Genomic DNA, 14,374 nt, shown 5'->3' on the forward strand with positions numbered 1-14,374 from the left:
AGTGGCATCATGGCCATTGATGTATATTTCCTTTACCGTCAGCTCGAGTATGATGACCCGGTATTGTTACGACAATTTGTAAATTGAGTATATATTTGCATATGCGTAGATATTCGCTTTTTGAGCCTATGTCGTCCTCCATCTCGCCACAGCCAGCGCTGGAGCCAGGGCCTGCCTAACCCAACGGAGATCGATGCCATACGCATCGATTTGTCTTTGATTCGAGGTTGCCATGGCAGCCGGGACATCACGTGACCTGGCCGAGGGCGTGCGAATAAATATTTCATAAAGATCGGCATCATGTGACCAGTTAATGATGGTGGGACTGGAGGTTCGTTGGCACGGTGGCATTGGTGGAAATTTATGTTTGCACGTGCGGTATGAATTAAAATAATGGACAAGTATAGTAAATAAACAGAGCTTCTGGTCTCCGATGTTAATTGCAGCAAATACGTATTGTTGGTGGATTGTTTCGCGTTTGCAATTATATTTGATATGTGGATACATTTAGGTAAGCGGACCAATGGGTAGTGGGTTTGCACTGTATTCGCTTGGCACTGACGGTTTCCTACTACAGTAACGACCGGAGTTATGACATGGACCCACCAAATGGATGTCGCTTTCTGCCGTGTTTCAACCTTCCTGTGAATTGTGTTCTCTGCGTCTGATGGAATGATACCGCGATTGACAGACTGTTGCTGCAGTACGATCGGATCCTGTCGCTATCAACTCTCGGTCCAGTACAAGCAGGCGAGTCTTCGAAGGGATCCGAGCCGCCATAATGTAGCGTGCACTGGGAAGTATTGAGATATTACTCTGTTATATGATCATGTGTACTGGAGTCCCGGGGATATTATGAAATCCTGCCGGCGATGATGACAAGCGGGCAATATTCAGGATGGAGAGGAGACATTCACGAATAGTATAGACAGCAATGGGGAAAAAAATTCAATGCATTGGAAGATATGTTATGAACGGTCAGACCCTGGGCAAAGGCAACTTTGCACGGGTGGAACTGGCAACACACAGTGTAACGGAATGCAAGGTAAAAAATTAATGTTGTGTACCGGAATTTGTATCATTTATATCATTCATCCCCTTTTCCTTCCGGACATGGAAATATTGACTCACTGTGGTACAATTCACCCACCTCTCTCATTTTGTGCGTTGTGTATATCCAAGAGAGGTGGGTTTGGCATTTGGCGATGTGGTACCAGTTCTGTGATACGCAGATCCCCTTAGATCTTTAATCTCATCTGCGATGGGAGCTTTGTCAGATATTATATCACCTTTTTGTTTATTTTATCGTCTTGTTTTCCTCGATTGGGTGTATAATAGAACGATGTATTCAGTCGAGCTTCAGGTTCGCCTCTTAGCCACAAGTGGTTCTACATACAAGTGGTTTCAAGCGATGATGTCATTTGACACTGTAGAATCGTATTAGCAAAGCGGAATGGTAATTCTGAACGATGTTGCTAGTAAAACGTAATTTCTGAGAATGATATGCCTCACTTCAATGATTATAAGCTATCGCTCGTGTGACAACGGTGATGCTTTCGCGGCTATTCCAATGACCTACTTCGGGATGAATAATCCAGAAATGCACATTGTGGCACAGGTGCATGTTTGTCAGTGGAAAATACTCAGTGTCTACTGCGTGTTTATTTTGTGTATTATTGATAACAAACCAACATACTATACACGTGAATGCAGGTTGATCAAGTTTCTGTTCCACCATATTATAGAATTTGTGAACAGAGTTTCATAAAATAGTTTTTCATATTAAGTTGAACTTTGACTCACATTTTGATTAACATGTTTATAACACATGGAATTCATCAATTAAAATATTGAAAACAATTTAGATATGAAAGATAAGATGAATTGGTTGTGAATCTCATCAATATGTCTGATAGAAATGAGTGACAACATTACTCATTATGCACTTATTTTAACTGTTTATTTGAACCTAGCTAAATTAACACGCATTTACCCCCCAGGCATTTAATTTGACAAGAGGCTATTCAAACATGGCTGACAACTGCTCCAAATGTTCTGATTTTCATGTGTTTTGAGACTTGCTACAAAAGGTTATTCAATCATTTGAAGTTGTCATTAGTTCAAGATTGGGTTGTTTTGACAGTAATCATTTTCAATTGCTATCAACATAAGTAACTGTGTCCACAGTTAAAAGTGTCAACAGATTGTTGCCTATTGTATGCTCCTTGCTTAAAAATAATACCCATTTTAAGAGCCTAATTGCAATGTACACAATCATGTACATTTCACACCTGTACCTAATTTCCAATCAAAACACACTTTTACTAGACACTAGATCAACAAACCATTTATCATTAAAACAACAAACCATTACACAATTAAGATCAATTTAGTGTGGAAATATGTCTCTTATCTCACAATAATCAACATTAATAATTTCGTTTTACAATACACAAGTAATGACTGCAATTAAGGGAATGAAGTATCTGTTCCTCATTATAAGATTATGTGGACTCATACCTACTGATATACATGTTAACGGGTTGTGCGATATATGTACAATTATATGATATGCACTTATTAATAAAGTTGGGGATATTACTTATCAATATCTAATGACAAAAGATGCATATAAGTAGAATACTATCATGTCATTTGAAAATTCTAACATATCATTTGAAATCCCCATCCATTCACCATTCACAAACAGCGGAAAATGCTTTTTTGAGTTCATTCAACCTTACCATCTGAACAAGGTTTGAAACAAATTACTAATACTGTATGTTCATAATCTAGATACTTGTTGATGTGGAAAGTCTGGATGGAAATCAGAGGTTTCTGTTTGATAAGGTTGTGTATATATATTTCCAACCTTTTTGGTTCGAGATTCTAATGTTAAAACAGTCACCATTAATCATAGGAGGAGGCTTGGTTGAGAGTTATTATAGTCTCTGCATTAGGGCACAGTATTAATGGAGTTTATGAAGGTGATTATGAAGAGATGCTGATTTGATTATTTGTCATTTGTTTCAAATTCATATTTATTGTTGTTAATCATTGGTATTGCACTGACATGCTCTTGTGTTGTGATGTTGCTATTTGTCATTCTTTCAAATATCCTTTTTTTGTTTGTTAAATCTTTGCATCAGTCTGTATCTGACCCAACAGTGAACGCAGGAAGAATGTCCATGTGAATGAACCTCAGGCAAGATGAGAATATGAATGTGGACCATCGATGGCTGTAGCATTTATATAAACATATAAAATTTATAACAACAAAACCCTTGCCATAATCATGTGAGTGAGTGAGTACGGTTTTACGCCGCTTTTAGGAATATTCCAGCAATATCACGGCGGGGGACACCAGAAATGGGCTTCACACATTGTACCCATGTCGGCAATCGAACCCGGGTCTTCGGCGTGAAGAGCAAACCCTTTAACCACTAGGCTACCCAACCGCCCCCATAATCATAAGAACACTATGCTAAAAGAAGACTCCATTTTGCTATTCAGACTTTATCATAAGCCTGTGTGTACGAATCACTATCAAATAAGTGAGCATATCCAGCCCGACTGGTGGCACCCATCACAAACACATGCAAGGGCAAGTAAATTGTTAAAAAAACCATGTGAACATTATCTTACAATAAGAATAATAGCCCACAATAATAATCCATTAATGGTCCCTTTACATATAGTTTTATCAAACCCTTTTTTTTATAGTTTCAAAACAACCAGTAACATTAAGTTTTAACACTTTGTGTTTAGGGATGATGGGGTAGCCAAGTGTTTAAAGCGTTCACTCTTCAAGCCTAAGGCCCAGGTTTGATTCCCCACATGGCTACAATGTGTGAAGCCCATTTCTGGTGTCCCCCACCGTGATGTTCCTGGAATATTGGATTTAAGAAACATACTCACTCACTCACTTTAAGGGCTAGTCAGTGTTTTAATTTTTTTGTTCTTGAAGTGACCTTTTTGTGTTTGAGAGCAGGAAGAGAATCATCATTAAGGGCAGTTCTTCAAGTATGTACAAGCATACAGATGTGACAATGATCCACAATGATGCTATTGTCTTGACCCAATCAAGCGTTATGATTGCACTGTTTTTGTGAATGAGATTTAATTATTTTGATTAATCAAACATCATGATTAGGTTGGAACTGATGTTTCTGGTGTAAGTTCCACTTTTTACTGAAATATGTTCCAGATGTTTTCGACCTTTTGTTATATAGTTGCAAAAATGATCATTCATGCAGCAACCATGAAGTGTAAACCTTGTCTTTCCTTTTTCGTTGTCAGAGAATGCATACCTCAGGGGTCTGAGGCATCACATCTCACTTTGAATACTAGAAACCCTACGCCATACCATGATCTTCTATTGGTTGGTTTCAAATACCCGATGTACCCTGATTATGATCGGTGAGGTGTCTGTACTGATGCTTCCAGGCTCCAACACTTCATCACTGACTGAAATGTTGTGTTCACAATGTTGCATTAAACCCTAACTCACTCATTCCACAAATTTGATGATGTTAGTGAGTCCACATCCCTTAAATGTTGCAAAATAATGCTTATGATACAACAAAATGACCATTTGTTGAATATAATTTTTTGAGTCACTTGAATCTACAGTCCATATTGAATAAATAATGTCAATGTAAGAGAATAACCAGTCTTGATTATCCACCGAAACAGATTCCATTTGGCATAAAGTGCAAAATAGCTGTGAAAATTATATGTATGGACCACTGAAGATCAGTGATGACACCAGGTGTTCACAAAACAAGAGTACACATGTCATGTCCTATAGGTAGCATCCACCATTCACACAATGTACAAAAAAGTAAGTATTCATTGTCTCATCTTTGTATGTACACCATGCCTGCGTCAGATAAAATTGATGTACTATTTTGGGCATTGTTGAATTGATCACAAGAACAATGTGGATCCATTGTCTCAGTTTAATTTGTAAATTCTAAACGAATATTTCGTCCTCAGGCAAGTCAGAACAGCGTCACAGCTGGTGAGAGACTATGGATACAGGATAGATATGCCATGTGACAGATGTAACATATGTTGGTGTATTAACATCATATGCTTTATATGTTCTAATCTCTGATGAGCAAAGGGGATATTGATTATTTTGTTGTGGAATCTGCCAGATATCATTTCTGACTACCCCATTTGCAGGTAGTGGTCTGATGTGCTGCACTATAGTACTGTAGTGTGTTCCTGTGTAGGAGAAGGTAGTGGTCTAATGTGCTACACTATATGTAGTGTGTTCCTGTGTAGGAGAAGGTAGTGGTCTAATGTGCTGCACTATAGTACTGTAATGTGTTCCCCTGTAGGAGAAGGTAGTGGTCTAATGTGCTGCACTATAGTACTGAAGTGTGTTCCTGTGTAGGACAAGGTAGTGGTCTGATGTGCTACACTATAGTACTGTAATATGTTCCCCTGTAAGAGAAGGTAGTGGTCTGATATGCTACACTATAGTACTGTAGTGTGTTCCCCTGTAGGAGAAGATAGTGGTCTAATGTGCTGCACTATAGCACTGCAGTGTGTTCCTGTGTAGAAGGTAGTGGTCTAATGTGCTACACTATAGTACTGTAATGTGTTCCCCTGTAGGAGAAGGTAGTGGTCTAATGTGCTGCACTATAGTACTGCAGTGTGTTCCCCTGTAGGAGAAGATAGTGGTCTGATATGCTGCATTCTAGTACTGTAGTGTGTTCCTGTGTAGGAGAAGGTAGTGGTCTAATGTGCTGCTCTATGGTATGGCAGTGTGTTCCCCTGTAGGAGAAGATAGTGGTCTGATATGCTGCATTCTAGTACTGTAGTGTATTCCTGTGTAGGAGAAGGTAGTGGTCTAATGTGCTGCTCTATAGTATGGCAGTGTGTTCCCCTGTAGGAGAAGATAGTGGTCTGATATGCTGCATTCTAGTACTGTAGTGTATTCCTGTGTAGGAGAAGGTAGTGGTCTAATGTGCTGCTCTATAGTATGGCAGTGTGTTCCCCTGTAGGAGAAGATAGTGGTCTAATGTGCTGCACTATAGTACTGCAGTGTGTTCCCCTGTAGGGGAAAGGTAGTGGTCTAATGTGCTGCTCTATAGTATGGCAGTGTGTTCCCTTGTAGGAGAAGGTAGTGGTCTAATGTGCTGCACTATAGTACTGCAGTGTGTTCCCCTGTAGGAGAAGATAGTGGTCAGGTATGCTGTACTGCCCCTGTTTAGTAATCTAAATAATTAAGACAAAGTAAAATTTTAGAATTTTATGAATTACCAACGTTATGCATTACCATAGAGTTACAGTGTATATGTGCAAAATTAACAACTTGTTCAGCTTTGTTATAGGGTATAATGTGCCAGATTGCCAACCTGTTCTACTCGCAAAAGGGTTTAATGTGCCAGATTGCAAACATGTTGTACATGGTAAAAGGGTATTATGTGCCAAATTGCAAACATGTTCTATAAAATAACAGTGTAGAATGTGCCAAATTGCCACCAGTCTTTCATAGTAGCAGTGTAGAGTGTGCCAAATTGCCACCAGTCTTTCATAGTAACAGTGTAGAATGTGCCAAATTGCCACCAGTCTTTCACAGTAGCAGTGTAGAATGTGCCAAATTGCCACCATTCTTTCATAGTAGCAGTGTAGAATGTGCCAAATTGCCACCATTCTTTCATAGTAACAGTGTAGAATGTGCCAAATTGCCACCATTCTTTCATAGTAACAGTGTAGAATGTGCCAAATTGACAACATGTTGTGCATAGCAACAGTGTAGAATGTGCCAAATTGACAACATGTTGTGCATAGCAACAGTGTAGAATGTGCCAAATTGACAACATGTTGTGCATAGCAACAGTGTAGAATGTGCCAAATTGACAACATGTTGTGCATAGCAACAGTGTAGAATGTGCCAACATGTTCTTCAGGACCTCAGGTCAGTTTATTCTTTGAAGTTCTTTCAGTGATCGTCATATCAAATAGCTGCATAATATTTTAACACGCAAAAGAACTTGCAAATAAATATCCTTCTAAACTCATCAGTGATAGGCTTGAAATCAAACAGTTAATAAATGTACACTTTCTTCATATAAAATATTTTCACAAACAGAACAAGTAGTTTCAACTGTATACTGTACCGAATGGCTTTTGCAGAATACATCATCATTATAACACTAAAGTCAGAGAAAAAATAACATGAAATAAAAACATTGTGACACATATGAATGTCATTTCTACTGCTCTTGTCATTTGACTGTTTACCTAGCTTAGCACTGTTATCAAGACCAATTTGGAAGTAGTTGTGGCCAAATGAGCGTGGGTCAGAAAGATAGGGAGAAAGGTTGCAGGATAAAATAGGGGTAGCAAGTTCATCAGGAAGGAAATTCAAATTATATACATGTAGGTAATTGTATGTTACAGATTACATTGCTTCCTGTGGTATGTAAAATAGCAATGACCTGGATACTTGAACTTAATTTTCCAAATTGAAAGTTAATGTTTCGCTGACACAAATTTTGATTTGTTTATGTGGATTGTTCCACTAATAGTAAGGATTATACTCATCCTTGAAGGGGGCATGGGTGGCCCAGTCGTCTAAGGCGCCACGATTCGCTGTGCAGAGTTGAGTCCCTTGGGCACACCAGAAACCTATGATTGTGGGTTCGAATCCCAAATTATGTTTCTAGGTCTGTCAGCACCATACCCGTGCTCGTGGGTTTCACCTAAGTGATAAATGTCTGAGACCTGCATCACTTCGGGCTTTCCTCCCACATTAAGCTGACACGCCGTGTTATAACTGGAATACTGTTAAAAGCGGCGTTAAAAACCCAACTAACTCACTCACTCACTCACTCACTCACTCATCCATGAAATACATGAAGAGGTATTTATTTATTAGAAAAACCCTGGAGTTTGAGCAATATATTTTCATGGAAAAATCCATTTTAATCATTGAAGACACAATGCCATTTAAAAAGTAGTCAAATGTAACAAATGTTATTTTGTGATTACACTTTCTTAGTAAAGTACACGTTCTTGTACCCTTTTGGGTTGAGTCCCGTTCGGGATTCAAACCCACACTGCCAGAGTGAGGCACCCATAAGGGATACACAAAGAACGTTATCTAGATAACCAGTTGTCAGACTTTCATTCTTTGGACGCCTAGGTGGCTGAGTGGGTTAGATCGCTGACTTTGTGTGCTGGCAATTAGGTGCCTCATTCTGGCAGTGTGGGTTTGAATCCCAAATGGGACTCAACCCAAAAATATATGAGAATCTGTACTTTACTAAGAAAGTGTTATTGCAAATATAAAATTTGTTACATTTTAATCATTGCTTTTTCAGCATATATATAAATTAGAATGTCACTTTTGAGCAGCAATTTATATTGAGTAATGAAATATAAACACTTTTCTAATCAAATCACTAATTATGAGTAACCCCTACACAAATTGCTAAACCTGATCCTAAATACCATATCTAATCATGTCTATGTCAATCAGCAATACAGCCATCTTTGAAAAGTTTTTTTTCTTTGAAGAACAAATTACTTCTATATAACATCATCAACCATGTGAAAAAGACCCAAAGATGCATTTTCTATTGTCTACAGAATCATTTGTCGTTCATAATCAGCCTGTAAAACTATATGGCAATGGTTCCACTTCAAAGTTTCAGAATCATTGATTGGCCTGGAAGGAGCCTTTTATTTTTGTACAGGTAATTTTATGGGAACTGTTTAGTTCTTGCATTAAAGATTTTGTCAAAGGATTTCCAATGTTGTCTTAAAGACAGTAATTACAATTTCCCAGTGAACTTGTTCTCCTTTTCCTATTGTTCCTGCAGAGGAAATAGATCTTGACAATCCAGAAACAAAACTACCACCTTAATGCTGGTGTAATTTATCAAAGGAAACTTTATCATAGATCAATTTATCAAAGACCACTTTATCAAAGATCAGTTTATCAATTGTCATTGTCAGGAAACGGAAATTGGAATAGTGTTATGTTTCATGTTTATTTGCACATGGTGGACATTTTGCGTCAATTGCAGAAAATTTACATGGCTTGTCAATTGCATGCAATTTACAAGGTGCACTTAGCAGGTGCTTTGCATAATATGATTTGGTAGTTTTGATAGCCATGCATGCTAATGACTATATAATAGTATGATGTGTTTGTGTTTGTCTTGTGTCAATAACAATGCAAATATCAGAAGGGCATGGTATTGAAGTCAAGATGATACTCCAAAGTTACTGCTTATTAGTGCAACCTACTTGATGGCATAACTGATGGTTTTATGGAACTCACTGCTGGGTTGTTGGGCAGACTGAATGTATGATGACTGAGTAACATTTGCCTCATTTTATTGCATCACTAATGTTATTAAAGGACCCTTGTCTGATTTGTTCAGCCTGCTGGAATGTACCACAGATGAATTTGAGTCAAATAATATTGAGTTTGATAGGAAAGCATTTTCGGATGATCAGGGAACGGCAACCGGAGGATGGCACTGGCACTTTTTTTGGTAGAATTTGCAATTTTCCAATGAATTAAAGATCCAAAGAATATGTGGATTATATAAAGCTAGTTGTAGTTGCCTAGTCATAATACAAAAGAAAGAATGCACTTGAAAATTAGATATGACCAACAAATTAGAAACTTTTTCAACATTACAGGGCTGAAACCATCACTGAAACCACAATTTTGAGGTCCAAAATACAACTGTGATACTTGTATCAAACACATCGCCATTGAAAAAACGTTCATTTTTTGTTTAATTTTTAAGTGCCATCAAACAAAGGTGTATACTTTCTTTTGCCTGGCGGGGTTGTCTAAGGTGCAGCGATTCGCTGTGCAGAGTTGCATCCCTTGGGCATGCCAGAATACTATGATTGTGGGTTCGAATCCCGGTTTGCCCCGATTATGTTTCTAGGTTTGTCAGCACCATACCCATGCTTGTGGGTTTCACCGAAGTGGTAAACGTCTGAGACCTACATCACTTCAGGCTTTCCTCCCACATTAAGCTGACACGCGGGGATATAACTAGAATACTGTTAAAAAGCGGCGTTAAACCCAATTCACTCACTCACTTTTGCCTGGCAGTTTTTGTTGTCATTGGCACCGGTCAGAAGCATTTGCCATTATGAAATTAACTTGTTATATCCAATATATTTTTTATCAGATTAATACCAAACGCAACGTTGATATTTCTGCCAGTGAATCTGAACTGGTTAGTGTTATAACCAACCATTTGTCATAACCAACTTGTTATAACTGTTTACTGTATTGGTAAAAATGTTTGATATATAATTGCTCTATATAGTTGGTCAAAGCTGTCACTGTTATTGGTATATTTGATATGCAGGTATAATGTTCATAGATTAATGATGTCTGGAAGATACAGTACTGCTGAATCATTTCATGTTTTCAATACAAAAAAGAGATCTATAAAAATGTTGTCATAGTAGTTTGATTAATAACTTGTGTTTTTGTTCTACAAATGCACTATGATGTGGTATTGCTGGTTACCACAATTTTTATCTGATCTTTTTGAGGTGTACTATGTATTGGGTACATTATGAATATAACTAAGAAATTACATTAATTTTTTGCATAACATAAAAAAATCTGAACATAGTGTGCAATCTGAATTTTAGGTTTATTCTTGCATAAATGCAAAACATACATTTTGAGTCCTTTTTTTGTTTTGTTTATGGGAACATAAATACGGAAGCAAATTCTTGGTTAGCCAATGAAATTTCACTGAATCACTGGCACTTTATTTGATTTCAAGTAACGCCAGACCAGTTTTGGTTTTTATTTATTTTTGCATAAGAGCTTCTCTTGTCACTAGGTGAAAGATGCTTCAGGCCTCAAAACATTGAGATTTAAGGTTACTTTATTAAAAGAAACCTTGAAATATACTTTCAAAACAAAGACAAAACAAAGATATGTTTAATATACAGACTTTTTCAATTAAATACAGCATTTAATGTTACTTGTGCAAACTTTTTGCTCATCTTTAAAAGAAGAAAACATATTGCAAATGTAAATGTGTTAATTATGTTCATTGCTTTCAATATGAAATGAGAATGGATGCAGGGCATGTTTCTTCACCGAATCACTATTGACAGTTGACGTATATTTCATAACACATGTACATGCAATGAGCTTCAACTTCAAAGAAGCCGTTGCAGATACTTGGTTGTGTCTATTTCGGCTTAAAGAAGTGACACCGAGTGTATCAATTAATCAATCAAATATAGGTGTGTCTGTTGCAGACATGGATCTACCATCTTTATCACACATCACCACAGCGCAATAGACCACTTGCATGCAACAAGTAATCAACATCTATGTTAACCCTTCATGAGTCAGGGATGGTGATCCCAAGGCAGCCTTTGTCAATTCTAATTTCCTTGATATCCATTGCATAATGCTGACATGAAGTTTTGAAACTTGCACCAACTGATATCTTGTACATGAAAGGGTTAAAGATGTGGTTCTGAATGATAGCAATGTGGTCTGACAGAAATAGACGACAGTCAATGTCATGTCAAGCACTGAAATAGACATCAAGAACAGACATTTTTTGTGGTTTGTGAAGATGCTGGCATTGTATGTGGTTATCAAACAGGGTTTTTCATATAATTATTGACACAGATAGGGTGCTCTTGTAATCTTTATGTAATGGCAATAACAAAATACAGCATCATGATGTTTTGCTCACGATAAAGATCCTTATGAGAGTGTCTGATCTCCCTTCATCTGTGTTTTTTGTGCTGAGGATCCTCATTATGTTAATACAAGCTTACTGGAGTGTAGATGCTTATAGATGCATATATATACTTTTTACGTAGTTTGTAGTGAGTGAGTGAGTGAGTTGGGTTTTATGCCTCCATGAGCAACAGTTCTGTTGTCTCACAGTATGACACCACACCATGAAAGCTTGAAAAGATGCAGGTCATGTATACTAAAACATATTTTGGAAACCCATAAACATGGGTATAGCACTGACAATCTGAGGATGCTGAACAGGGTATGTTTTGGGTTCGAACCCATGATCAGCACATCCTGGTGCAAGAAAGTCATACAACTCACATATGCAGCCCCCGAACCACTGTGCTTCTAAAACACTTTGCTTTGTGTTTTTAACTACTTGCTGATATTTATGTTAATTTATGTTTTCATGGTTAAAAAGTTTCATATTCCTCACTCTTTCCCTTTCTTGTACTCATTCTTTCCCCTTAATGTACTGATTATTTCCCCTTCTTGTTTGCAGAATTTCCCCTTCTTGTACTAATTATTTCCCCTTCTTGTTCTCAGAATTTCCCCTTCTTGTATTCATTATTTCCCCTTCTTGTTCTCAGAATTTCCCCTTCTTGTACTAATTATTTCCCCTTCTTGTTCTCAGAATATCCCCTTCTTGTACTCATTATTTCCCCCTCTTGTACTCATTATTTCCCCTTCTTATTCTCAGAATTTCCCCTTTTTGTACTCATTATTTCCCCTTCCACTCAGTATGACTGAACCCTCAAGATGGTGTTTGCAGCGTAACCTTTTGTTGGGGCATACTGACTTCAGGACAGACAAGTTATTAGAAAGTGCATTGGAAAGGTTATTGGGACGTTTTTAATTCTTTGATAAAGCTGAAAGTCAGGAAACACATTAGTTCTACTGAACCTTTTCTTTTCCTTTCATTTGTCACATCCTGAGTGTTTTACTTGCTCAAGTGCATTGGTATGTCTTACTCACAGTCTGACCTGCTCAGTCATGTGTTATGTGCAAGTGTTTTGGCACCTTCAAGAACTGCAGATCCTACAAGACGTCTACAATGACACCCTGTTTCTTTGTTAACCTCCAACCCAGTTTGCATATCCGGCCCCATTCGTCAAAGCAATTGTAGCGCTAAGGTGACGGTAACGCCCATACTTCAAGATGGATTCATGACGGTCATAGCGCTACAATCACTTTGTGAATGGGGTCCTGCAGAGTGGGAGTACTCTGTACCCTATATTTGTGTTTCTAGGAGTGTATGAGTAAAAAGACCTGTGAAGATCCGGGGTAGAATAGGTCTTCAGCAGCCCATGCTTGCCATAAAAGGCGACTATGCTTGTCGTAAGAGGCGACTAATGGGATCTGGTGGTCAGACTCGCTGACGTGGTTGACGCATGATGCATTGATGCTCATGATGTCAGTCACTGGTTTGTCTGGTCCAGACTCGATTATTTACAGACCGCCACATTATAGCTGTAATATTGCTGAGTCTGGCATTAAACAACAAACAAACAAACAAACAAACAAAATCATCAATAGGTGGGAACCGTACTAACCCAGAATCCACACGGGAGTCACCTCTGTTACCAGTAACTCTACAATTTTTCCATAGTCCACCCTTCTCCACCTGTTTAATCATTGTCCAAACATGAAGACTGGGAAAGATTGGATGTTTGTTTATGTGGGCCAGTGCTCACAGCAACACAAACAAACTTGTAGGCAAAGTTTGTCATATATAGCCAATTCCTGTCACAGCACAGCGGTATGTTACCATACAAGATGCATCATTTACCTTAGAGTGTGGTGGTCATGTCTACTTTAGGCCAACAGGGGTATTTAATGGCATTATTGTCACATCTGAAGACATCACAGTTTTATATCCGCCACTTTAAGTCTATACGTGTCATAAATTGATAAGGTTGTAGATTTCGTTTGATATCATTAGAATAAATATATTAGAACAGTTATATCTGTCTTCGTCAATTTTCTCAGGTAGCAAATATTCAAATTAGGTAACAGACTGTAGTTCATTGACATTTATATAGTCATACAGTCAAGTCCCGTTAATCCAACATGGTTGGATGCATATGATTATGTCGGATTAACGAGTATGTCGGATAAATGATATTAAGTAGTGTCAACATTTGTGATCAAAATTGGACAACTACATGATAGATAACAATACAAACACTTAATAAAAAAAATGAAAAATGAAATATTCATATTGTTGTGTTACATTGCTAGCGGAATATGTTTTCTAATCATGCAACCTCTAAAGCTTAACACAAAACAACTGTTACGGACTCGTCTCGTATCAAAACATGGGCAGATGACCACGGAGTACGCTGATCACTGTGACGGATTAATGAGTGACTTTGGTAATTTGTTGCAAATTAGGTGTGTCGGAGTAGGATAAAGCCGATTGTTTGATTAACGAGACTTGACTGTAAAATATCCAAATCATAACTAAACAAAATCTTTAATGTCAGTTATGAGTAATGTTTGACAACTATACAAAATAATGAAATAAATACTTACTTTTTTATTTTGTCATTCAGGATGTTTGTTGTATCATAACACTGACATTAACGGTTTCTA

General features: G+C 37.7%; 1 protein-coding gene across 5 annotated transcripts in view; it reads left to right on the top strand.

Moving 5' to 3' along the window:
- The first annotated feature begins 332 nt into the window (after nucleotides 1–332).
- LOC124141191 (serine/threonine-protein kinase MARK1-like) overlaps nucleotides 333–14,374 on the top strand; it is a 267,102-nt gene continuing 253,060 nt past the window's right edge. For all 5 annotated transcript variants that reach the window (XM_046509131.2, XM_046509137.2, XM_046509145.2 and 2 more), the window contains exon 1: nucleotides 333–1,045. In XM_046509131.2, the coding sequence (XP_046365087.1) occupies nucleotides 935–1,045 (111 nt within the window). In that variant the 5' untranslated portion in view covers nucleotides 333–934. The remainder of the gene's footprint in view (nucleotides 1,046–14,374) is intronic.

Source organism: Haliotis rufescens, unplaced genomic scaffold (genome assembly GCF_023055435.1).
Source record: "Haliotis rufescens isolate VD_foot unplaced genomic scaffold, xgHalRufe1.0.p SCAF_2, whole genome shotgun sequence".
Lineage (NCBI taxonomy): Eukaryota > Metazoa > Mollusca > Gastropoda > Lepetellida > Haliotidae > Haliotis > Haliotis rufescens.